Source organism: Elephas maximus, chromosome 22 (assembly GCF_024166365.1).
Source record: "Elephas maximus indicus isolate mEleMax1 chromosome 22, mEleMax1 primary haplotype, whole genome shotgun sequence".
NCBI classification, from domain to species: Eukaryota; Metazoa; Chordata; class Mammalia; order Proboscidea; family Elephantidae; genus Elephas; species Elephas maximus.
Window position 1 is genome coordinate 11,794,133 of NC_064840.1, and position 26,093 is coordinate 11,820,225.

Here is a 26,093-nt window from a genome sequence, read left to right on the forward strand (position 1 = left end):
GACTCAAGTTGATGGGTGGTTACCGGGGCGGGAGGGGCGGGGAAACGGGGAGTCACCGTCTAGGAAGCCTTGGGTTTCTGTTTATGGTGATGGAAAATTTAGCAATGGATAGTGGTGACGAGTGTGCCACATGATGAACGTCATCAATGTCACAGGACTGGACATGTAAAAAAGGCTGACTTGGCAAATACTGTGTTATATACATATTTTACAATTAAAAAAAAAAGAACGATGGAAAAATTTAAGAACGGTTATGATAGCTGAGCGATGTGATGAACATAATTAATACTGCCGAACTATACATGTGAAGATTATAGAAAAGGCAACTGTTTTGTTACCTATATATTTACCACAGTAAAGACAAAACAAAAAAACTCAAAAGAGTTTAACGTGAAAGCAAGCAACCATGCAAAGAGACACCAAGCCACCGGCCCAGGGAAAGCACTCACTAGTCTACGCAGGCTGCCTGATTTGTTGTGTCTGTGGGGGAAGTCTAGGGGGAGAAGGCAACCCCACATGTTATCTGGGTGGCAGGGATGAGGAGTTTTTTTCTGGCGACTGGTTTGTAAGAACATCTCAAAAGAACGCGGCACAGAAATGACCAGCTGTGACAATATGCACACCTTACCACACCTCCGTCCCCAATTCTTGGGCTGGGGCTCCTGCTACAAGCTCATTCAAAAGTTTGTGAGACTGGAAGAGAAGAAAGTTAAGCCAAGTGGGATGGAGAGGAAAAGAGGGAAGGAAGAGAGAGAGAGAGAGAGGCGAGAAGCGCGAGAACCCATCTGGGCAACGCATCACATTGAAATTGCCCCGCATTAAAAATTCACCAGCCAGTGAATTTTCAAGGGATTTGTAGTAATTAGATGACAAAATGCTGGCAAATCTCAGGCTTGCCAAAGATGTTACTCAGGGGTCAAAGACTCGACACTTTCGGCTGGGTAATTTGTAAGTGTCAATCACTCGCGGCCATCAGAGAGAAGGAGCGATCTAACGGCTGCATTCTAACGAAGGGAATGCTCCAGCCTTCAGCCCACTCACTCGCCTGCCAGCAAGCCCCCAAGCCCCTGCGGCCCCTCTCATCTAAGGCACAGACAGCAGCTGTGGACTCACCAGGGTCCCGGAGCCAGGAAGGCCAACTCAAGTTTCCAACTTCAACTTCTTGTTTTGGTTTTTACCCCTTTATTCTGTTTTGAGAAGGGCCCTGACTGGTGCAAATGGTTTCCACTTGACTACTAAACCTCAATGTTGGTGGTCTGAACCCACCCAGTGGCGCCGTGGAAGAAAGTCCTGGCGATCTGCTTCCAAAAAGACTGCAGCCAAGAAAACCCTATGGAGCACAGTTCTGTTCTCCAACACACAAGGTCACCGTGAGCTGGAATTTTTGGAAAGCAGCAACTTGCCAAGAGTTGTACTTACCTCTTTTCTGGAGAATTTTAAGTAACACTGGCTGCTACCGAAGGAGATGTGGGTTGTTCACCTGTGGACTGTGTTCTCAGTCCCCAGGCTTCAGTCTCCTCATCTGTGAAGTGGGCCTAAGAATGCTTACCTTGCAGGGTTGTTATGACTACACGAAGGGAGAGAGAGGTATTCTCTACAAAGCAGACCCAATCACTCCACAACTGTCCATGCCCCTTTGCCCCAGGCACTGCGGACTCAGGAGTCACCATGTGGACACAGGCCCTGCCCTTATGGAACATTCTAGTTGGGGGCAGGAGAAAGAGTGGACAATAAACAAGTAAATACAAAGTATGGCAGAGTGGGAGTCCCTGGGTGGTACATACGGTGAACACCCTGGGCTGCTAACCAAAAGGTTGGAGGTTCAAGTCCACTGAGAGGTGCCTCAGAAGAAAGGCCTGGTGATTCTGAAAATCAGCCATTAAAAACCCTATGGACCATAAATCTACTCTGACACACACGGGGTAGCCGTGAGTTGTGGTGGACCTGCGGCAACTGGTGTGGTTTTTTGAAGGGAGACAGAGTGTCAGCGGACAAGACTGACTGGGTGACATTTGAGTAGAGACCTGAGAAGACAAGGGGATGAGCTGTGGAGACACCTGAGGGCAGAGTATCCTCGATTAGGGGACCAGCTGTGTGTCTGAGGGACGCCAGGCGGCCAGGGTGGCTGGAGCAGAGTAGACAATTCTAATTGTGATGAAAATGATCGTGAGGCTGGAGACCGGTGGGCAAAGGCAGGCAGGGCTTGGCAAGGCCCTGCCCCACTCCTGCCCCTCGGAAGCCTTCGACACTCTGAGGCCCCACAGGGCTGGACTCGGTGCAGCCCAGCCGGGACAGACCCTGCTCGACTCTGGTTCCAAAGTCCTAGCAGGGAAGAGAAAGGCCCTGAAGACGCTCTGCTGCGGAACCCAGACCTGCCTGCGGGCCTGGGCAGCATGTGTGACAGGATCATGTCCTGGCTGCTCAGCTGACTGACAAGCACGCAGCCGAGGGACTAGTGAGCCCACAGGTAGAGGGATGCTGTCAGGACTACCTGTGGTGGCCAGGACTGCCTGCAACCCAGACGGAGGCCGGTGTCAAGGAGATGGGCATCTTGCTTCTAATAGGGTCCTGTCCTCTCCCTCACTGCTCCCGCCCACCGGGATGTCTTCTGTAAAAAGCACTGGCTTTGGAATCTGACAGTTTTCAGGGCCTGAAGTCCGGCTACTGTTTCTGAGCTGTGTGACCTTGGGCAAGTCACCAAACCTCTCTGAGCCTCTTTTTTCACAACTGGAAAATGGGCATAAAAGCCTCACAAACATGGTTCTGGAGAGGCTCAGTAAGACTGGCACAGGGGAGGTTCTCGACAGGAGCACTTCCGACTCAGACACAGCCCTCCCTGTAAGTGGGAGATGATCAGATTCTGGCTGGCTGCTTACCGATCACCAAGAACATTCTACAGCTACACTGCACTTCAGGGAAAAGAATTAGGAGACGAGTCTCTGCTCTAAGAGATAAGGAGCTGGGACAGCGGCCTCTGTCCAACTTGCTGCTCAATATGCAAAATAAATGCTTAGAGTGGGATCTTCACGCCTTGTACGTTCACATATATGGCCAATCCTCATCTTGGCTCCAGGAGATAGGCCTGGGCTAGTATCTGCAAACCCTCCTCTCTTGAGCTCGTCCTGGTTATTGTTGATGTTGTGGTGGGGGCAGGGCAGTATTTTGAGTGTCTTTAATTCCCCTCCCCCTCGCCTCCTGGGGACTGGGTCTCCATCGCATGGAGCCTGTGCTGTGGGTTTAGCTGGGCTGTGAAACCACTCAAGGGGAAAATGAGAAACTACCCAGTGTTTCATGGGAGTCAGTGGGTTGGGCCTCCAGAGCTCTGGGCTCTGATGACAAACCCTCCCCAACCCACAGGCACGGACAGGAACTGGAGGCCCCAGCCCCGGAGACAGAGACGAGTGCCTGCTGTCCCACCACGGCCCACCCGAGATGCAAATAAAAATCAGCAGTAGCGGGCAAGTCAGTTGCCTGTTCCCTCTGGGTCCTGGTGAGTATCACCCGACTTTGCAGTTTGGACGTGGGACTTTAGAGCTGACCAGGCATCCACTGAAGAATCGATGGGACCGACAATGAACCCGTTGGTGTGGAGTCGATTCCGACTCACAGAGACCCTGTAGGATGGAGCAGAACTACCCTATACGGTTCCCAAGGAGTGGCTTGTGGATCGGAACCGCTGACCTTTTGGTTAGCAGCCGAGCACTTAACCACCGCCACCAGGGCTCCATGAGACAAACCACAGTGATGCAAATAACAAGCCTCCTCACCTCTACCCCAGTGGCTGCTGTTTCCCCGAGCACTTACTTGGTGCCAGCCTGGTCTCGGTAAATTCCATGCCAACCCTAAGAGGCCAGTGCCATTACTGTCACCTGGTCAGAGACGCTGTCCCTGACCCTGTGTGTAGGCACTCCTGTCTCTTTCTGTGCCTCAGCTCGCTGTAGTTTCTTCTGGCCCTTCTCTCTGCCTGATATCACCTTATAGGCTTACTTGCTGATGTCTGTCTCTCCTGCTTGGTGACTTCAAGGGGTGGGGACTTTGTTTGATTTCTTTACTGTTGTGTCCCCAGCACTTCAGGGGCTCTTACTACACAGTTAACAAATACACAGACCCCCCTCCTCCCCATTTCAGACCAAGGATCCCTGGGCCCAGGGTAGAGCTGGGCTTGAACCTGATGTATTGGGCTACCCTTTGGCCTGCAAATGGCGGCAGGAGCCTCGCCATTCCCTGCAACGTTCTCTTGGCATGTGTCATTGTGCCGGGAAAGAGAACACTGCCCCATATGCGGCTAGCTCACAAATCAAGCCTCTCCCCCTCTGCCGTGCCACGCCTTCCAGAATGTGGAGCCTGGTGCCTGTCTGCACAAACTCACAGAAGGTGCTGCGCTGTTGCAGCTCATCTCCTGATGGGCTCCTTAGGTGGTGCACACAGTTAACACGCTTGGCAGCTAAGTGAAGAAAGGTTGAAGGTTCGAGTCCACCCAGTGGCACCCCGGAAGAAAGGCTAACCTGCAAGTAGCATTTTCTCCACCCTGTGAGAGCACCCAGGGTGGACCGTGTTCTGTCCCACTTCGAGAACCCGTGCAGGTCCAGTCCTTTGGATAATGGTCATTTCCTAAGTGCTGACCTAAGTCCTTTACATCAATACTCAGCTCATTTCACCATCACTACCATGCTGGGAAGTAGAAAAATCTGCCACTGAAAACCCTATAGAACACAGCTCTACTCTGACATACACGGGGTTGCTGTGCGTCGCACTTAACTCCAAAACAACTGGTTTTTTACTGGTTCGAGGGGGTGGAGAGGGCCGAGCACTCACAGCGCTGGGGGCTGTTGGGACCAAACGACGCAGATAGAAGGCCTGCCTGCTGGGAGCCCCTTGCTTCCATAAGTGGGGCATGCGACGTGCCACACCGGGGTCATGGTGCATCGTGGTTAAGAGCCTGTGCTCTGGAGCCAGGTCCCCCCCGAGTTCGAATCCTGGTTCTGTGTAGTTGTGGTCCTAGGCATGTCACATCACGTTTGTGTCCCCACCCCCATACCGCATCTGGAAAAGGTGAGAATAGTATCTACTCCCTAGTGAAGTGGTATCAGTGAAATGAACTTGTCAGTCACGTAAGGTGTGACAAAATGACCATCATCCAAAGGACTGGGCCTGCACGCGTTCTACAAGTGGACAGAACACTGCCCCTCACAGTGTTCTCACGTGGGGCAAATGCTACTTGCAGGTTCGCCTGACCACCTTCCCCAAGGCACTGCCTCACCTGAGTCCAAATCTGCTGTCTTACCTTCCAGGAGCCACCACTGGCCTAACACCCAACCCGCTGTCAGCCCCCATGCCTCATCCCCGACTGGACTCTCTCTGCACAACAGAGTCACAGCCAGGACTTGAGTCCACAGCCGAGGAGAACCCGCTGTTTAGATGCTGTGGCTGGGGGAGTTGACAGGGGCACAGGTGCCTGTGATGAAGGTGGACAGCCTCCTCACCTCCCTCCCTTACAAAGGCGGCTGCTTTTTAAACTGTGTTTCTGTTGTAAACATTTTGCTGAAGGAACAAACGTACCAGACCTTTGGCTGGTGGTCAAGTGCTCGGGTTTCGAGTCTGAGAAACCTGGGCAGGAACACCACCCCTGCCTCTTCCCAGCTGTGTGACTCGGGGGAAATCCCTTCCACTCTGAGCCTCAGTTTCCTCACCTGTAAAATGGGTATTATAAACTGTAACAGTACCCATGAGTCACAGGGCTGTGGCAGGGGTTCAGCAATTTGTCATTTGGTTTAATTTGATCTGGAACTTAGCCCCCAAAGAAGGGCAGCCACCATCACGAGAAGTCAGCCCCTGCCCTCGGAAACAATCCAAGGTATACCTGGGTGGCTCCGGACTCTTGTCAGCCCCACATTTCTCAAATCCCTGCCCCTGGACGGACCACCCTCCCAGGCCCCTGCCGTTGCCACCTCCCCTGTGAGGATGGACGCTGCCTCTTGGAGCCGATCTCATCCTAACAGGGATGGTGGTGGAAGACAGCAACACACCAGATGGATTCGGTGTGATTTCTTCTCCGCAAATCCCCCCACGAGCTCCTGTAAAATATCCAAATGCCCCTCCAGTGTGTGAGGAAGAGGAGAAGGCTCTCAGCCGCCCATAGCCTACAGCTGAGGGGCTGGAGGGACATTTCCAGTCCCCGAAAATAGGGTCTGGAGCCTCGCCATTATTTGCCCAAGTGGGGCAGGGCAGTGTCTCTGGACCTTAAAGCCACAGGCAGAGGCAGACGGGCAGGCTGGGGGTCCTGCGTGGTGGTGACAAGCGGGCCAGAGTCCAGCCACCTGGCTCAGCCCTGGCTCTACCCAATTGCTGTGTGGCCTTGGGCAGGTGACCTCACTGTCCTGGGTTTCTGCTTCTCATTGGAGATAGGGATGATGCCAACAGCCCTTCTCACGTAGCTTAGAGGGTTAAATGCGTTAGCTTGGGGTTAGCCACAACTGTTATGGCAACTGCTGATCAGGATGGTGGATGAGCGGAGACCAGGATGGGCTGGTACAGGAGAGGGGGTCACAAGAAACCTTAGATGGGGGAAGAATTTAACTCTTGTTGCATGCCCACAGTGGGCCAGGGGCTGGACACTCATCTTGTTTTGTCTTGTGACCCACCCAATGGATGAAGACACTGGCTCCCAGAACCACGGTCCTGCCCTTGTCCCACAGGTGGGAGCTCACCTGCCAGGATCACTCAGAGAGTCCTGAGCGGCCACTACCATCATCCCCATTCTACAGAGGAGTAAATCGAGGCAGACAGGCCAGGTGGCTTTCCTGAGGACACGATCTGTGACTGGTTTTCCCTGAGCCCAGGTTTCCCGGTGCCCTTGTTCGGGGCGAGGGTGAGGGAGCAGCACTATTGGGAGTACTCAGAGCAGGCTGGTACTGCACTGGCCTGAGACTCGAAGGGTATGCTCTCCAAGGCTACACCTTCCTTGCTTGGGGATGAGGCTCGCTGCCCTTCTGGAGCAGTCTGCACCAGGTGACCTCTCTTTCCTGGGGTCACTTGTGAACCCACAAATGTAGTCAGGAGGCCGAGAGAAATGAATTGGCTCTCATCCACCTTTTCTGAGCTCCTGCATGGATGTCAGCCAGATGCTGGGGTGGGCACCACGCACCCTCAAAAGGCCGCATCCCCTTCCCCCAGCCCCAGCCGGGTCAAGCAGCTGCCTCTTTCTGCTCCTTCGGCACATCCTCAGCCCTCTCCTCAGGCTGCAGGGGTCCAGACTGCAGTGGCCAGGGGCTCAGAGACTGCTCCTGGCTCCCTGTCAGGGGACCCTCACCCCAAGCAGCCCCTCGGGTGAGTGGGCAGCCACTGCCACCTTGCTGTCGCAGCTCTGCCACCAGCTTTTCCAATTCTGGTCACATCACTCTCACACCTGCCTGCTGCCGCCACTCTCCTTCCCTGGGCCGGGTTTGGGGTGAAAGCCTTGCTTATTAGTCAATCTGGACCCCACTTACTGTGAATTACCAGGTCTGATTGGTATTCATGAGTGGATATATCTGAAGCCTCAGTCAGCCGCCACGTGACGGAGGCCATGGCGGAGCCACTTGAGGAGAGGGCGCTGTGTGGCCCTGACACCGGCACCCACTGGCTGACAGCACTGGTCTCTGAAGGGACCAGTAGGGCTTCCCAGCCTGGGTGGGTGGGTGACTGCGAGGAGGGGCAGCGGATGGGGTGGGAAGGAGGCCAGCAGCAGGAGGTTCCACTGCTCCACCTTTGCACAGGCCTTTCATTCCTCCTGCCTGAGCCTCCTCTTCCCCTTGGCTTGGCTACCACTTCCTACTCAACTTCAGCTGGAAGGCCATCTCCTCCGAGAAGCCTTCCAGCACCTCATTGAATCAGACTCCACCACGATTCTCTCAGGGGCACTGTGCTCCCCTGGCAGTGTCTGTAATCTCTTTCTAGATGTTTGGGAATGAGTTTCCTGAGGGTCTGGACTTGTACACTAGCTCACCATCCATCATGCTGTGCCTGCACAAGGCAACAAAAATTCCATGGAATGGATGGTTGATGTGCTTGCCCTGAGCCAGGTAATCAACACACTCCTGGGAGGGAAGGGATCTATTCTTCCAGTCTGTAAACGCAGCAATCTGGGACCTGCCCCAGGCCACAGAGCTGGCTGGAGGAGTGGGCAGCAGGATCCAACCAGTAACCACTGCCAAAGAGTTGACTCTGTAGGGTTTGCAATGGCCGATTTGTCTGGAAGTGGATAGCCAGGCCTTTCTTCCGAGGTCCCTCTGGGTGGGCTCAAACATCCAACCTTTCAGTTAGCAGCTGAGTGTGTTAACTGCTGACACCACCTGGTGGGACTCCAAGCAGCACCTAGGCTGGGGTAACTCCCAGGGTTAAAGGAGGAGCTTAACCTCTTGCCCCCAAGGGTTCAGTTTCTCAGACGCAACCTCATCTTGAGGATCCAGTGGCTTTTGCCCCAGAAGCTAAGACTATCCGATAAGATACAATCAGAGTGCACACCTGACAGTTCATCGTCAATTCAGAGAAAGCACAAACGTGTAGCCATGAGTCGGAATCCACTCACGGCACAGAAAAACGGCCCCTCCTCCATTTAAAAAACTGCCTTACGGGGCCGGGGGGGGGGGGGCGGGCGGGGAGACAGATATGTATATACTCTTCTAAGCAGATCACCCACCCAATGGAATAGACAAGAGATGGAAGAATTGGGAGTGCTTAAAAGATGCTAGAAAGTTAATATCTGGGCTTCTGAGCAGGAACACAACGAAGCCGGCTTTTCGCTCTGCCCCCAGAAATGAGGCCGCCCGCGCCAGCTGGGTGGTGAGGCAAGGCTTGTCCCTGATTCAAGGTTCCAAAGTGAGGCCACTGAGGCCTAGGGAATTGGAGAGGAACCAGAATGCAGAGAAATGAGGCTAAAGCCAAACCTCAAGAGTTCTAAATTTCGATGTTTCCCAGAGAGCACGGGGTCTGAATGGATGGCGTTCTGGGGAGCTGGAATGAGCAGGATGAGCTGTTGAAGGGCCCGGGGCGCCTTCTAAACTGAGGGGTCTGAAGCATTTACAGGCTGGGCCTCCGCTCCATGGGAGAGGCTGGGCTCCCTCGGCTGGCTGCCCACCTGGCAGGGAGGGGAGGGCTTGGCCTGAGCTCCTGGGCTGGCTCTGGCTCACCTTCCTTGAGGATGGTTAGGCCTGGAAGCCACCCAGCTGGAGGGAAACTGCCAGTGGCCTCTGGGTAATTTGGGGCCCCACCTGGCTGTGATAATCAACAGGGTGGACCACAGTGCTGAGGAAGGACTAAGAGCACAGAACCTTCCAGAAGGAGGAGATTAACTCGATGATCCACTCTCACCTGGGTCACCAGGGTCATCTGGGTCCCTTAGCAGTGCTGGGTGCTCCCAGAGGGTGAAGTGAGAAGTGGAGGCTGAACCCACCCGCCTGGCCATAGAAAGGAGTCCCTGGGTGGTGCAGTTAATGTGCTCGACTGATAACAGAAAGGTTGGCAGTCTGAACCCATTCAGAGGTACCTTGGAAGAAAGGCCTGGAGATCTACATCTGAAAGGTCACAGCCATTGAAAACACTATGGGGTGCGGTTCTACTCTGACACACATGGGGTTGCCATGAGTCGGAATTGATATGATGGCAACTGGTTTGGTTTTGGCTGTGCAAAGCCTCTGAATGTCTTGCTTCTCAAGAGGCCAGACTTGGGACTACCTGGACTCCAGCACAGACTTTGGGGGTGCTTCCGGTTTGTAGACACGGTTGTGGACAAGACATGGTCCCTGCTCTCAAGGGCTTACAGCTGGTGATAGAGTGGATGGATCTCAAAGTACTCTGAGGACAGTGCTGTCATGGTGGCAAATGGGCAGAGGCCAAGAGGAAGGGCACTCAAGTCTTGGTGGGGGGCTAGCTCAAAGGAAGTGGTGCCATACCTGAAGGTGGTAGCCAGGTGAAAGAGGCAGGGGAAATGGGAGATGGAGGCTGCCCCTAGGAATCTAGGTTACATGGGGCTGGAGCCCATGGGGGATGGAAGTAAGATATATTTAAGAAGTATGTGGGAGAGTGTTGCATTTGTGCTCCCAAGTTTTTATGCCCCATCCCACCCCTTTTGGTAGTTCCCTCCTACTTTTTTGTCATATAACTTACTTTGGCCAATGGGATAGTAGCAAACTTGACACACCCTTTAACCCCTTTGCCTTCGAGTTGGTTCCCACCCAAAGTGACCCTTGAGGACTGAGTAGAGCTGCCCCACAGGGCTTCCAAGGCTGTAATCTTTACAGAAGCAGATTGCCACATCTTTCTACCATGGAAGAGCTGGTGGGTTTGAACTGCAGAGCTTTTGGTTAGCAGTGAGCGTTCAACCAGGGCTCTTTAAACTTGACACTAGAGGCTGAACAGAGCCCTTCTGTTCTTGCTCCTCCGCGTTCACTATGAGAATATGACTGGGCTGGTTAGTTGGAGGATGAGATAGCACTAAGTCAGCCCAGCTGAGTCCAGGCCAGACAAGCCTACAGCCAGCCAGCCAGCCCTGAGCCATGTGGGAAAGAGGCATAAATGACCCACTGGACCTACAGACTCATGAGCTAAATAAGTACTTACTGTTTTATGCCACTGGGTTTTGTGATTGTTTGTTAATCAGTATTATTATGGCAATACATAACTAAAAATACAGTGAGCTGCTGGAACTTCATGTTTATGTAGTTTTTAAGGCTATGAATCTTCCTCTAGGCACAACTTTAGCTGTTATCAAAATCATGGATTCTGATAACACAGTGTTTCTATCACTGCTGATTTCTAAATATTCTGCAATTTTAGTGTTTTTTTTTTTTTTTGACTCAAATTGTTTGACTATTTTAATTTCCAGGAGCTGTTTTTCTTCCTATTTTTTGATATAAATTTCTACTTTTATTGTATTGTAGTTATAGTATATGGTCAATATTATTTCTACTTTTGGGAATTTATCGAGGTGTTCTTTGGTGGTCTTACATATGGTATTTTTTAAAATGTTCTCGGGACTGTTTAACAAGTGATATATTCTATGTTTACAGCAAAGAATTTGATAACCCTGCAATGTGGCCTTTACTCACCTATCAGGACTCACTTAAGATGCTAAAACTTCCCTGAGAAGCTCTCCCTGCCCTTCTCCTGGGCTCCCACAGGCAATAGCACTTTCCCCATTTTTCTCTTTGCACCATAATTACTGAGCTATTTGGCCATCTCCCCAGAGAGATGGTGTACTCCATGAGGGCAGGGCCATCTCTGCCTTGTTGACCACTGAGTTGTCCACCAGCTCAGGGCTGGCAAATAGACGGTGCTCACAAAATGCTCAATGAGCAAGGAAAGGGCTCAGACAGCCTGGAGTGGGCTGAACGGTGGCCCCCAAAAGACATGTCTATCCAGAACATGTGAATGTGACCTAATTTGGAAGAAGGGTCTCTGCAGATGTAATTAGGTTAAGGATGGGATGAGATCATCCTGGATTATCTGGAGGCCCTAAATTCAATGACAAGGGTCCCTGTCAGAGGTAGATTTGAGAGACAGGGAAGGCCATGTGAAGATGGAGGCAGAGACTGGATATATGCACCCTCAAGCCATGGACTCCCTAGGTGGTGCGCAGCTAACTGAAAGGTAGGTTAGAACCTACCCAGACGTGCCTCAGAAGAAAGGCCTGGTGATCTGCTTCCAAAAGGTCACAGCCCTGAAAACCCTATGGAGCAGTTTTACTCTGACACATGGGGTCACCATGAGTTGGAATTGACTCCACTGCAACAGGTTCGGTGTTCTGGTTTTAAGCCAAGAGATGCTTAGAAGAAGCAAGGAAGGGTTCTCCCCTAGAGCCTTTACGGAGAGCATGGTGGTGCACACTGATCTCAGACTTCTGGCCTCTAGGCTGTGAGAAAACAAATGTCTGTAGTTTTCAGCTTCCCTGTTTATGAACTTTGTTACAGCAGCCACAGGCCACTCATGCACTGCCCTATCAGTGGAAGCCCTTCTGAAGATTCCAGGAAAAGAAAGGGCTACAGAGAAAACAGTTCTGTGGAGAGAGCACCTGGGGTGCACTTGGCCGGGACATGGCCGAACTGCACACTGGTGAACTCGAGGGTGTACAGGGCCTCCTTGCTGCGACATATGGAGAAACCAGCATTTTGTAGAACCAGACCCATACCTTTTTGGGGGGACGTTTCATGGTTAACTAGAGCTTGGGTCTAATACGTTGGTGGTATGTGCCATTGAGTCAATTCCGACTCATGGTGGCCCTTAAGGACAGAGTGGAACTGCCCCATAGGGTTTCCAAGGCTGTAAATCTTTATGGAAGCAGACTGCCAGGTCTTTTCTTCCGAGGAGTGGCAGGGAGATTTGAACCCTTTGCACCACCAGGGCTCCTTATATCTAAGACAGTGGGGCTTAAACTTTTTTGGGTTAGGAATTGGATGAAGGCACCAGATTTTGGGCCCTCTATGATGGTGCTGCCTCTTACGTGGGATAAGTCAGCTCAAAAGGTGGAAACCAAGGACACAGTCCAGCTGACCTTGAACATGCTCTAGGACAGGCCCAGGCCGAGGCTTGTCCACATCTGTGGCCGAGGCTGCTACTGCTTCCCAACACTTGCTCTCTGCTTCCTGCAGAAAGGGGCCCTTGTGTCTTCGCAGGGCACATGGCCTCCCAGGACAGATACTGTTTCCCAGCATCTCCTGCTGTGAGGTGGGACCGTGTGACCATAAGCTGGCAAAGCGGTATGCTAAGAACTGATGCGAGAACTTTCAGCTGCACCCTTAAAGGGCAGGTGACCCACTCCTCTCCCCCTCCTGCTGGCTGCGTTTGGTGCAGTGGGGAGCTGCCTGGGCCACATGGAGGAGACAGTGAGGAGGCATGGCAGAGCAATAATGCAGAGGGACCCACAGCAGCCCTGGGCCTGCTGACCTTCCGACTGTTACGGGAGAAATCCTCCTCCATCTAGTTTAGTCACTGATGCTGCAGGTCTGTCATGGTAGCCGAAACACAACCTAACTTGTAAGTCATCTCTATGTGGGCCCACACAGCTACCTGTCCCCTGGCTGGTGGGCAGGCTGCTGCTCTTTAGTTGAGGACCAGGTCACAGCTTGTATTTCAGGGCCGTGAAATATCTCGCAGCTCCCAACTCGGGCTGGTTGCAGTGAGATACTTAAAACGTGAAGTTGGGTAACTGAGCCTAAGAAAATAAACTCCTGGGCAGGGAGGAAGGGAGGTGTGATCCAGGGATCTATCAGCTGCCGTTGAGTCGACTGCAGCTATGGCAACCCCATGTGTTGCAGAGTAGAACTGCGCTCCACCGGGCTTTCAGTGGCTGATTTATTGGAAGTTGATTGCCAAGGCTTTCTTCTGAGGAGCCTCTGGGTGGTTTCGAACTGCCAACATTTTGGTTAGCAGCCAAGCGCTCTACCTTTTGCGCCACCCAGGGACTGAATTCAGCCCCACCTCCCAGCCCCTCTGGGGAATAAGTTTGAGAACCATTAATAGGAATCACGTAAGGTAGACCCTACAGGGACTACCACTATGAAGCTTCCTTCCTTCGTCCGGGAAGTCAAAGAGGCAGGAGAGGCTGGTCTTTGGCTGTGGTGCTGTGCCCAGGGCAGAGGCCTGGAGAGAAAAAGGGGTCTGGTTTCTCTCAGCACCTTCCCAGAATATTAGCCATGAGTTGGTCACGTTTCTTCCCTGAGCCTCAGTTTTCTCACCTGCATAATGGGTTGACAGTCGCTGCCTTGTGACTCACTCCCAACTGCAGGAGTGTTCTGTAAACCACAGCAGGCCACGCAGACATACAAAGTAGCAGGGATATTACCACCTGGGATCTTTTTGGGGACCAGAAAAAGGGAAGGCTCCTGACAGTTTGCAGGGAAGGCGGGAGCAGCTGCCATCGGAAATCTGCACAGCAACAACAACAAAATGTTTGCTGTTGGCCTGAGCCCAAGGATGGGGCCCTGCGGCCCCGGTGGATCGTTTTCAGGAAAGCTGCAATTAAGGGGAAGTGGGGTTTATTAAGGGAAGCTGGAGGGGACGCAGCCCTGGCTTCTGGCGATGCTATAATTAGATTGCAGGGCCCCTTTGATTTAGCCAATGAACCAGAAGGCTGAGGAACACTCATGCCTCCTGGGTGGCGGGTGCTGGGGAAGAGCCTGGCGGGGCACAGGGGACACTGCCTTGCTGTGGGAGATGGGCCACTAATAGCGAACACTTGTGTAGTGCTCATGGTAAGCCTTTCACACCTCATGACAAAATAAGTCCTTTAATCCTCACAACATCCCAGTAGCTGGGATGATTACTGTTCTCGGTTTGCAGAGGAGGACACTGAGGCACAGCAAGGTCAAAGGGCTTGCTCGAGATCATGCTGTGCGTCAATGGCAGAGCCAGATTCAAACCCAGGGAGGCTGGCTCCAGTCCCTGCTGGTCACCGGGAAAGAGCAGCTTCAGAGCCCTGCGCAGCAGTGAGGCAGGGTGGGGCCAGCTCGGCACAGAGGCTCTGCCACGGTGTTACCTCTCAAACCACTTACCTTCTCTAGGGCTGGTTTTGTGCTCTGTATGATTAGGCGGTTTGCTTTAGATCAGGGGCTGGAAACTTTTTATATAAAGGGTCTTAACCAGGATTCCTTTTTTTTTTTTTTTAACAATTAGTATGTATTAGTTACATAATTAGAAAATATAAAGGGCCAGAAATCTGGTGCTTTCATCAAATTCCTAACCCCAAAAAGTTTATCTTAGATCTGAGGAGCGCTGGTGGTGCAAACGTTTAAGCACTCGGCTGCTAACCAAAAGGTTGGCGGTTCAAACCCACCTGGCGTCTCCATGGGAGAAAGACCTGGCAATCTACTTCTGCAAAGATTACAGCCTGGAAAACCCTATGGGGCAATTCTAGTTTGTCACATGGGGCTGCTACAAATCAGAGCTGTCTCAGTGGCACCTACCAACAACCTACTGTGTGCCAGGCCCAGGGGACGTGGTATGCCCCAAACAGGCCTGGGCCCTGCCTTCCTGGCGCTTCCCATCAAGAGAGAGGAGAAACGCTCAGCAGGAGACACAGAACCCGATTCAGAGGTGTGAAAGGTGCTGAGGTGGGGTTCAGGTCTTGTGAGAGCATTGGACAGGGGGCCTAGCCTTCCTTGTCTGAGGTTTGGAAAAGTAATCGAGGGGAAAGTGCCTATTTCGATGGCTGAGACAATATGGGTGAATACATTACTAATCATGTATTCTATTAATCTTTCATTATTATTTCTGCTGAAAAAACTGATTACATTTGGTTACTGACTCTCAGCCAGAGAGAAGCAGGTATAGGATGCCGGTAACCCAAGAGGGTTTTCCTCGGGTGGGAGGGAGTGTCCCATTGCCACAAGGTGTACCAAAGGGTTAAAGTCATTTTCAATAAAATTTAAATTTCAGCAGGCGCTCACTCTCCCTTCCCCGTCCCTGGCCGCCTTTGAACATTTGACTGGCAACCATTTCATATTTCAATCTCGGCAGAACAAATTGAATTAGATGTTGAAACCAAACTCGGCTCTGTTCACCAAAGCCTGCATGCTCTGCTGGCGCTAATCCCTTCCTCAACGCTGCAAGCACAGAGAGGCGCTGCAGAAACGGCCCGGCCACCAAAGACAAAGCAGACGAGACAAGGAGGGAAAGAAAAGGGCGGAGAAACATGCGGGCAAAGGCCGCTGAGAACTGTCCGCTGTGGGACAACACGTGTGTCTGTCCGGGGATTCCTGGCACCCAGCATGGCTCCTAGCACACAAGGGCCTGCTAGAAAGTGTTTGCTGAATGAACAAATAAATGAGTGAATGAATGATGTGGACGCCCTGCTCTGCAGCCTGTGCCCTTCCCCTGTTCTCCGTGGAGTGGTGGGGGCTGTTCTGCACACGCCTGCCCCTCGATGACGAGACCACATGCTGGGCACCCACCAGAGGTCAGGCGCGTACACCGATCCTGAGCTCCACCCAGCCCCGACCCCAGTGTGCAAACCTGACGAGGACACCTACTTATGTTTCTGAAGGAGTAGGAGACAGGCCTTCCTGGCCCGGCCCCGGCCTCCACTTCGCGCCCAGGGATCACAGCCTGGCTGCTGGCCTTCGCTGACCTGCCCTTAACGTGCACACATCTGTGCATCGGTTTCCAAGTGCTGACCTGTAGCCTCCGGTCCTGGCTTTCAGAAAAGACAATTCTGCTACTGTAGCCACGACATCCCTGCATGGGGGCAACCCTGGGATGAACAGGGCTAAGAACACACGGCACCATGAGGGCCGCGGCTCCCAGTGAAAGGCTGGCCCCACTCCCAAATGCATGCCTCAGCGACTGCCAGGCCCATCTTGGGTTTGGCTTGGTGCAAGGAAGTACTAGGTAGATGATTCACCTTTACGTCACTTTGCCCGCAGGTTTACCCAAGTGATGGCCAGCTAGTGTGTGTGTGTGGGGGGGGGGGGCGGTCTGCTGGCTCTGGGGCTGGTGGGCAGAGAGGCACCGCTCCTGTCCTCCATGACCCACCTCCTGGCTCTCTCAGCCCTGCCCTGTGTCTCCACAGTGTACCCAGCAGCCTGCTGTACACACATGCCTGCTCTGACTTCCGTGAGTGCTCACTGGGGCTGGCCCACCAGCGAGCGTCTTTGTGGCTGAGTCACCATCATCGCCACCAAAATAATAATAAAATATCAACAGCTATCACGTACACAGCGTTCACTAGGCTTGAAGCAATCTGCTAAGTGCTTTCCATCCATTATCTTATATTTAATCCTCAAAAAAATACTATAAGGTAGGAGTTCTTGTATCCATTTTAAAGATGTGGAAACTGAGGCTCAGAGACATTGAGACTCTTGCTGCTGGTCACACAGGCAGTGAGTGGAGGAGCTGCGATTCAAACAGGTGTTCTGAGTCAGGACCTGCACTTTCTGCTCTAAGATTCCCACGTGCCACACTGCAGGGCCTGCTGCCACTCCCCTTGACCACTCCTGCAGGTCCGAAGGCTCCTGCTGGCCTCTTGCAGCACCCTCCTCCCCTGATGCTGGCTCTAGTCCAGCGCCATTTCAGTCCCCTCCTGGCTCTCTCCTGGTGGGGGCTCCTGACCATTTGGGCACCACAGACCCCTCTGAGAAATGGATGTGCCTGTCTCCACTTCAACACACCAGGCTCCAAACGGATCCAGAGCCTACAGCCCCAGAGGCACATTCAGACCCCAAGCAGTGCTCTTTGTCCAGCTGCTCCTGCCTTGGCTCACTTCCAGAATTTCTCTCCTAGGTCTTCAGGTTGTCTGGGACCTCTGATGGCCCAACACCACTGCAAACTCATCCAAACCCTTATCGCCTGCCCTTGTAGAAAGCCTCTTGGTGACCCACTACCGACAACAGTGACTATCAATCTCCCTGATGCCTTGGCTCAAAGGCTCCGTGTCCCCCCATTCATCCTGGACTCAATTCAATGGATGGATTTCTTGTAAAATGGTTTCCTGTGGCCACTCTTCTCCATGGGCGGTGAGGGAGGAGTCGCAGGGAGAAGGGAGCACCTCCTCTGGGCCAGGCACAGCACTATGTGTGCATATGTGTTACTTCAGTCCAGGATGATGACTGCTATAACAGCTTTAATAGTTCCCAACTGTTTAAGGCACTTATTTTCACAGGGTTCAAGGTCACGAGATACTCTTTCAAACCCCAGGCTGTCCTCTGCACTATAAGGGCTGTGGCTGAAAGGTCCAGGGCCCTGAGACCAGGAACAAGGCGGCTGGGTGGGCAGGGGGAGGAGGTGGGACTTTAGAGAAAAGTCAGCAGGGAAATGCCTCTCCGTGAGGCTCCGTGAGGGAGTGGAATTTAAAGTGACATCTGAAAGTGGGAAAAAGGGATCAGGAAATATGTGGGGGAAGGGCACTCCAGACAGAGGGAACAACAAGTGCAAAGGCCCTGAGGTAGGAATGAGCCAGAAGGAAGGTCAGAGTGGTTGGGGGACAGTGAGTGAAGGGGAATGGCCACCCAGGTGCCTGGCCTGGGTGTGGCTGTGCAACCTGGAGCAAGTCCTGGAGCCCCTCTGTGCCCCACCATCCTATTGGGAGGAGGGCGTGCCACTGTCCACCGCTCAGGACTGGGAGAAGCCAACACAAGGACCTGTGTGAGAGCAGCAAATGGCTCATGGCAAGTGCTGGTTTGCTTTCGTTCACTTCCCAGCCTGTGTGCTCCACTTGAGGGGCTTCTGAACATGGCTGCCCTGTGTGCCCTGCCCTCCCTGGTCCTCCAGTGCTGGCACTGAGCAGGCTCGCAATCAGTATCTGGTGAAATGCATCAGTGGATGCTATCTGGTGTCCAGGATGCCTGGTGTCAGGAGTAGGAGTGACCTTGAGCCAGTAGAGGGTGGGCTGCCTGCCACCCCCACCAGCCCCACTGAGAGAGTGGTCCAACCTGGAGCAAGTCCTGGAGCCCCTCTGCCCCCAGTGCCCGCCCACGCGGGAAGGAGCACAGAAGCCAGAGCGGCTGTCCCTAGTCCCTAGGGCGCCGGAGCCACGTACCCACTCGGTGCCAGCTTGCAGCTGAAGGGTTTGCTACTCGCTGTCGTTGTCACTGTCTTCCAGCTGCTCCAGGATCTCATCCAACACCACAGACTGCTTTTTCTTCGGGGGCTCTGTGGGAGCCCAGATGGCAAGAGAGGAGAAAAGAACAGCCGAGAGGGTTGGGAGGCAGGAAGGGAGAAATGACAGAGGGGGAGGGAGAGCAAGAGAGGGGTGGATCAGGAGTGGGGAGAGAGGCCAGGGACGGAGGAGAGAATGGAGGCAAGGGAAGTGGTAGTGAGAGAGAGGAGAAGACCCGAGGTGGGGAGAGGAGAAAACCAAAGGAGGAAGTACGAGAGGGGAGAAGGAATGAGGGAAGAGAAGACCAAACACAAGAGAAGAGGGGGAGAGAGAAACACGGTGGTTAGGCGCAGCTTCACCTCGGGAGGGACTGCCTCTCTCTCAGCCCCCTAAAGTCTCCTGCTTCCATCCCAGCCATCACCTGGGCCATCACCTGGACACCCTCTTAGGCATCCTTCCCCCAGCAGAGGATATGGTTCTGCTTAGAAAACTGGGGCGGGGAGAGGCCTCCCAAACAACTCTCTGCCTGGTTTAGGGGGGATCTGGAAGCCTTCCGAGGGTCTGAGCCAAGTGCTGGGCAACATCTGGGGAAACAAGTAAATGCTGTTGCTGTTTTCATGGAGACCGCAGACTCTAACACCACATAGTAAGTGACTGGCACACAGTAGGTGCCCAGTAAATGCAGGGGGAATGAATGTAGCGCTCAGGGATTCCAGAGGACCCAGATGTGCCTGGGAGGCATGGAAGGAATAACAATTAGAGGTGGCTTTGGAAGGAGGGGCTGTTTGACTTGGGCTTTGAGGAATGGAGAGGAGTTCTCTATGAGGAAACAGGGAAGGGGATTCAGAACCACGGCATGAACAAATGCATGGAAGTATGACAGTGTATGGTGGCTCAGCAAAATATACACATCTTCCGGGCCCCGAACTGGCTGGTCCCTCTGGCCCTTGGGAAGGTAATGAGGGTGGCGTGGGGTGGGCTCTGGGTCTGCCTGCTCTGTCAGTCCCTCTGCTATTCTAACCACTCACAGGTAATGCCTGACTTGTAGAGGTGGCTGTGAGGAGGCTGTCCAAGTCCTTGCGTCTCCCCTAGCTCAAACAATGCCTCCTCTGGAAGTCTTCCAGGTGGAAGAAGTTGCCCCACGACGCTTCGCCTCCATCTTCCCGTTGTGTGGTGGGTTCCTGGGGGTGGTGCCCAGGGTCATTCTGAGCCCCTTGCCTTAGCACACTGCATGGCACTCAGCAGGCGCTCACTGCTTATCTGCCGAATGCGGGATGAGTGAATGGCGCTTAGGAGAACATGGGCTGCCGCGTGGCAAGGTGGAGGGAGGCGTGGGAGACTCGGAGCCAGTACCCAGCCGCCCGCCCGCCTGCCCACCCGGGAGCCTCAAGGCCTGGCAGCTGTGTCCATCATTGTTAATCATGAAAAGGGAGCAGGGGCCCGGCTGGGGCGGAGGCCCACAGCTCAGACACTGGTTTCCTTTCCTGCTCCCCCCTCACCGCTCTCCGTTTCCTCATAATCGCCAGGCTCTGGAGGTGCACAATGGCCTCTGGAAATTGAATTTGTGCAGGTAATAGGAGCTGGGAAATAGAAGGGCCACAAAATAGGGCCCAGGCCTGTCACTGGCAACCCCTCATGGCTGCTAACAATGGGATGGAGGCAGCAGCTGCCTCCTGGGCCAGCGGGTCCCTGCTATCCTGGGCTGGGGCTGACACCCCTGGGACCCCTCTCAGTGCAAACAAGACCAGAATCCAACTGAGGGGTGGCCAGCAGTAGTGGCAGCCGTTGAAAACCTTATGGAGCACAGTTCTACTCTCCATGAGTCTGAGTCCACTCAATGGCAACTAGGTTTTGCTGGCTACTAAGCCCTGGTGGCGCAGTGGTTAAGAGCTTGGCTGCTAACCAAAAGGTTGGCAGTTTGAGCCCACCAGCTGCTCCTTGGAAACCCTATGGGGCAGTTCTACTCTGTCCTACAGGGTTGCTGAGTCGGAATCAACTTGATGGCCACGGGTATATACATGGATGACCAATTTTCCTAAGAATTAGAATAAAATGCACTTAACATTAAAACTATTTTAAACTTAACTTCATCTAATGAGCATCAATTCCCACAGCTCTGAGGCAGGTACCGCCATCTTAAAGATGAGGAAACAGGCTCAGAGGAGCAAAACGACTTGCCCAAAGTCATACACCTGGGGAGCTGTACATCCAGGGACCCACGGGAGAACTGAGTATAAAGTCTGAGCATCTCCACTCTGCCACTGCCCAGCTTTTCAAAGCTCATGAGAGTTTATACAGGAACATCTAAGACTATGAGGCATTAAAACCAGGTGCTGTGGAGTGTATATCTGACTTACGACGACTCCATGTGTGTCAGGGTGGAACTATGCTCCATAAGACTGTCAATGGCTAAGTTTGGGAAGCAGATTGCCAGGCATTTCTTCTGAGGCACCTCTGGGTGGACTTGAACCCCTAACCTTTCTGTTACCAGCCGAGTACATTAACTGTTTGTACCACGAGGGACTCCATCATCGATACTACAGTTGTTGATTTGATGTCCCTCTTTGCTATGAGGGCAGTGAACACTAAGAGGGCCTGGGACTGTCATAGGAAAACCAGCACATAGGAGGTGATCAATAAACAGCTGTCAGGTAAAGGAATGAAATTATTTGGTTTGTCCAGGCTTAGAGGCATGACTGCCATGCCCAGTTTGCAGGCTGGAAAACAGAGGCTCAGAGGTATCCCTCTGACCTGCTGTGGAGCAAAGGGCGTGGATAGTGGTTAGCGACTGGCTTCTCCACGGCCTTGGACGTCAGTCTTGAGGCCCAGCTCTGCCACATACCAGCTGAGTGACCCTGGGCAAGTCACTTCAGCTCTCTGAGCCTCCACTTGCACATCTGTGCAATGGGGATAAAAATAGGACCCATCTCAAGGGACAGCTGTGCCTCAGGGCTCAGCACTCACAGACCATTACAGTTCTCATGGGCCTAGAAGACCTGGCTCAGCTCCATGCTGGGGACCTGGGTCCCTGGCCCAAATGCCCCTTGGGAGAAGGTGCAGGGCCGCAAGTTCCCACCAAATGCCACCCCGCACCCCCCGCCCCTGCCAGCATTGCTTCCATGGGAAGCACCCTGCTTGCAGGGAACAGCTGCTGAAATCCCACTTCTCCGACATCAAAAGCCTCAGTGGGTTTTCACCAAACAAACACAATGCAGAACCGGGAAAAGGTGTAAAATAAATAAACGAAACAAGCTGTGCATTTTCTTGCCGTATTACAGCTGCACCCGGAGATAAACAACAAGTGAATGTCACCAAACATCAATACCCGAGAAATTAACTTGACAAAAAGCTCAGCCGTCCCCCAACAGCCCCCGAGTCCTGCCCCCTCCCCCTGGCCCCCAGCCTCCAACCACCATTTTGCATTTCTGGAGTTCCCATCTAATGATTTTATTTTTCAATTAATTCCTTGACAGAATGCCAGCCCGCATCATTCTCCTTTCCCTGGCTGGCGCTGTCGCCCTCCCCGCGTGGAAGGCACAGGCAGGCAGAGAGAAAGGAGGGAGCGAGCGAGCGAGCAAGCGGGCGGGCGGGAGGGGGCTGTCGGGAGGACAAGAGCCGGCGCTTCCTGGGGTTTTGTTCCCGGAGGCAGAACGTTGAGGAAAGGCAAGCCCAGAAGAGTGAAGAATAGCGTGGCTGCTGGGGAGGAAGGGTATTCTGGGGCAGGCGGGAACAGCCAGGGGAGGGAGGAGATGGGGGCAGGGAACTGAGGCTGCCAGGATCAACCCTGCCCCTCCTGGGTGGGCAGCCTCAGCCAGTGGCTTCACCTCTGTGCTCAGTGCCCGCGAGTACAGAATGGCTATCAAAATGATAGCACCCAGCTCCTAGGGGGCATAAGAGTATTAAGAGTAAATAAATGTATGTAAGGCCTTTAAAAGGCGCACTGGTGGCGTGGTGGTTAAAGTGTCTGGCTACTAAGCAAAAGGTTGGTGGTTCGAACCCACCAGCTGCTTGGCAGGAGAAAGATGTAGCAGTCTGCTTTACAGCCTTGGAAATCCTGTGGAGCAGTTCTACTCTGTCCTATAGGGTTGCTGTGAGTTGAGATTGAGTCAACAAGCAACGGGTTTGGTTTTTTTTTTAAGTCCTTTAAAAATGAGACAGCGGTGGCTCAGTGGCAGAATTTCTGCCCTCCGCGAGGGAGACATGGGTTCGACCCATGCCCAGTGTACCTCAAGCACAGCTATCACCCACCCATCTGTCAGTGGAGGCTTGCGTGTCGCTAGGATGCTGAACAGGTTTCCACGGACCTTCCAGATAAGAGACTAGGAATAAAGGCCTGGCAATCTACTTCCAAAAATCATGCAGTGAAAACCCTATGGATCTTAATGGTTCTATCCACAGCTGATCGCTGGGATGGTGCAGGACCGGGCAGTGTTTTATTCCATTGTGCATAGGGTCCCCATGAGCTGGGGGCCGCTGCGTCAACCGCAACAACCCTATGAATGGGCTACCAGCAGGAGCGACTGGAGATGGCTTCAGGCTGAAAAGTAGGCATGACTCCTCAGCACTGGCTGGGTTCTGGGCGGCAGGCTGGGTGGGGAGTTTCTTACAGAGAACCCATGACCTGGGGTTGTCCCATTTTTTTCAGATAAGGAAACAGCTGGTGTAGGGCTTTGGGGGAAGTCCCTTGACCCTGGATTCTCCCAGGGCCTTGAGCTGGGATCTGCCGGCTCCAGGGCCACCCTGTCCCACCGCAAGCAATGCCCACAATCCCTGTGGCTCAGGCTGCCTCCCCTGTGGTCGAGACACCGGCCCAGCCTTCCTCACGAAGCTGCACAGCTGAACTAAGCTCTGCCCAGGTGGTGGATGCTCACGAGCTACACTGGTTGGGGGCTGAACACAGGCCGGAATGGGAGGTGAGAATCCCACCACTGCCCCACGCCTTCCTTAAGAAGAAAAGGTGTGAGACACCTAGTAACCCTTACCTACCTGCATCAACAATGTTCTCAAGAGGCTTCTGGTTCTCAACCCAACTGCCCAACAGAATCATCTGGAAAACCACAGATGCCCGGACCCAACCTATCCCCAGGGGTTCTGATGCAAATGTCCTGGGGTGGGCGCTGGGCATGACCCCAGCTACTATTACTGCCATTATTATTCACAGGGCCGAGAACTCTTGGGTGCCCTCTGTAGCAGAGTCTGTAGTGCCGGCCCAGAGCTGCCCTGCATAGTGGTTCTGGGGAGCTGCACTGGTGGCTACCTGTCCACAGGGGTTGGTGAAGACGCTCAGCTGGGATCATCATGGACTGAGCCCACGGTAGGGCCATGAGGCCACACTAAGCCGGGGGCTTCTGGGCTTGGGCCTGCATGAGTTTGCACTAGTCACAGATGCTGTGAAAACCATGCAGGCTTGGGTGACAGGGAGCACCCAGCGGAAGGGTGAGCCGGCAGAGGGAAAAGAAACAGGAAGGTAGAAAGGGGTACCCCACTTCCCTTTCTTGGGTCTGGAGGGATCTTTCCATTTCTATGGGCTTGGGCAACATCAGCTACCCACCCCTTCCCTCTTGGCGCAGACCCGGGGTTGGCAGTGGAGGCTGAAGGGAAGGAGTTGGTAACATCTCCTCATGGGGCCAAGGTGTGACAGCCACATCTGCACCAGGATCTGCAAGTACAGAGGCCTCAGGGGCCGGGGGGAACGTGACTAGGTCAGAAGGTTCAGAAAGGAGACAATAGGGAGCGTTGTGGAGTGTGCCAAACAGGAAGCCTGTCCTTCATATAAATGGGGCAGCCTCTCTTCAGCCCCGGCTTACCTGTGATCACGCGGGACCAGGGTGGCCAGACTTGATTTTTTAAGAGGCCTGAAATCTCGATTTTTACGTCAGCTCTTCCAATAGTACGATGTTGTTGTTGTGTGCTGTCAAGTTGATTCTGACACATAGCGACTCTATTTGACAGAGTACAACTGCCCCATAGTTTCCTAGGCTGTAATCTTTATGGGAGCAGATCGCCACGTCTGTTCTCCTACAGAACCGCTGGGAGGGTTTGAACTGCTGACCTTTTTGGTTAGCAGCCAAGCACTTGACTGCTGCGCCACAAGGTTTCTTGACAGTAAAACGGTGGCAATTAATTAAAAAATGCTTTTTCATATCTTGTGAGCAAAATAAACATCCGTGGGCTGATTTCAGCTGATGGCTGGCTGGTGTGGCCTTGGATCTAAGCTATTTCACTTCTCTGCTTACAAAATCCCTGCTAGTCTCACTTGTGGTCCTGAAGCTGTGATGAAAAGCACCTCATCTGTGTGTTTTCCTTGGCTGGGCCAGCCTGCAGTTCAGAAGTGAAACTGGCCACCCCCTACTGCCAGCCACAACCCTGGAGGGACGCTCACCCTCCTCCTGCCTACTTCCAAGCCTCGGGTCACCAGGCCCCCAAACCTTCCTCCAATCCCAGCCTGGTCCCTTCCCCTCCCAGGTTGGGTCGGAAATTCTCTGTCTGTCAGTTTAATTCCATGATCGATGAGGAAGAGCAGGAGAAATGGCCCGGCACAGCTGGTTTCCCCGTTAGCCCTAGCAGGGATTCCTGGCCTCACTGGCGACGGCAGAGTGAAATGTTTGCAGAACGCAGAGAACACAAGTCAATAACAATTTAGCTGGATTGGGAGCAAGTACCTTCCCGCACGGACAGCCACTCCCAGGGGAAGGGGGAGAGAGTGTGCAGGATATTGTTGAAGTGCTCGGAAATATTTCCAAAACACCACTCAGCGAGGCTCAAGCAGGGGAGAGAAGGAGGGAGGTGGCAGATGACCCAGGTGCCAGCTCGCCTTTGGGTTCCCTCCAGCCTTCAGAGAGCACACGGGTTCCCTCCCCCCGGCCTGCAGTTCGACCCTTGCTAGGAGCCACCTTGACCAAAACAACAACTGCTTCTTGACTTTCCTTCTCTGGGCTCTGCCTCCACCAGCTGGGATAGGAGGGGCATTTGAGAAAGACTGCGTCTCCTGGCCGATCTCAACCTTTCTCTTGGTACCACCGCCGATGCGCCCAGGAGCAGACGAAACCACCAACCACACGCGCCGCTTCAACTGGGGAAAGCAATCCATTCCATAAGGGCAGGGAGAAAACAGTCCTTAGATGCCCCTGTAGCGGACATGGTGGTTCAGGGGCTCAACTGTCGCCTTCCATGCAGCAGACTCAGGTTTGATTCCCAGCCAACGCACCTCAGGTGCAGCCACCACCCATCTGTCAGTGGAAGCTTGTGTGTTGCCATGATACCAAACAGGTTTCAGCAGAGCTTCCAGACTAAAAGGGACTAGGAAGAAAGGCCTGGCGATCTACTTCTGAAAATCAGCCAAGGAAAGCCCTGTGGATCCCAATGGTCCGTTCTGCAACTGATCACGCGGGTGGTGCAGGACCTGCCAGCATTCTGTCCCACTGTGTGTGGGGTCGCCATGAGTCAGGGCTGACTCCAGGGCAGCTAACGACAACATCCCCTGGTAGTGGCCTTTCTGGGACAGTCCCTCTCCACCCAGCCCATCTCC

At 53.4% G+C, this 26,093-nt stretch overlaps 1 protein-coding gene across 4 annotated transcripts in view; it reads right to left on the bottom strand.

Moving 5' to 3' along the window:
* RBM19 (RNA binding motif protein 19) overlaps window positions 1-26,093 on the bottom strand; it is a 176,820-nt gene that overhangs the window by 23,289 nt on the left and 127,438 nt on the right. For 2 of the 4 annotated variants that reach the window (XM_049865132.1, XM_049865129.1), the window contains exon 24: window positions 18,506-18,618. In XM_049865132.1, coding sequence (XP_049721089.1) covers window positions 18,539-18,618 — 80 coding nt within the window. In that variant the 3' untranslated portion in view covers window positions 18,506-18,538. The other 2 variants (XM_049865131.1, XM_049865130.1) reach the window with 2 other exon arrangements.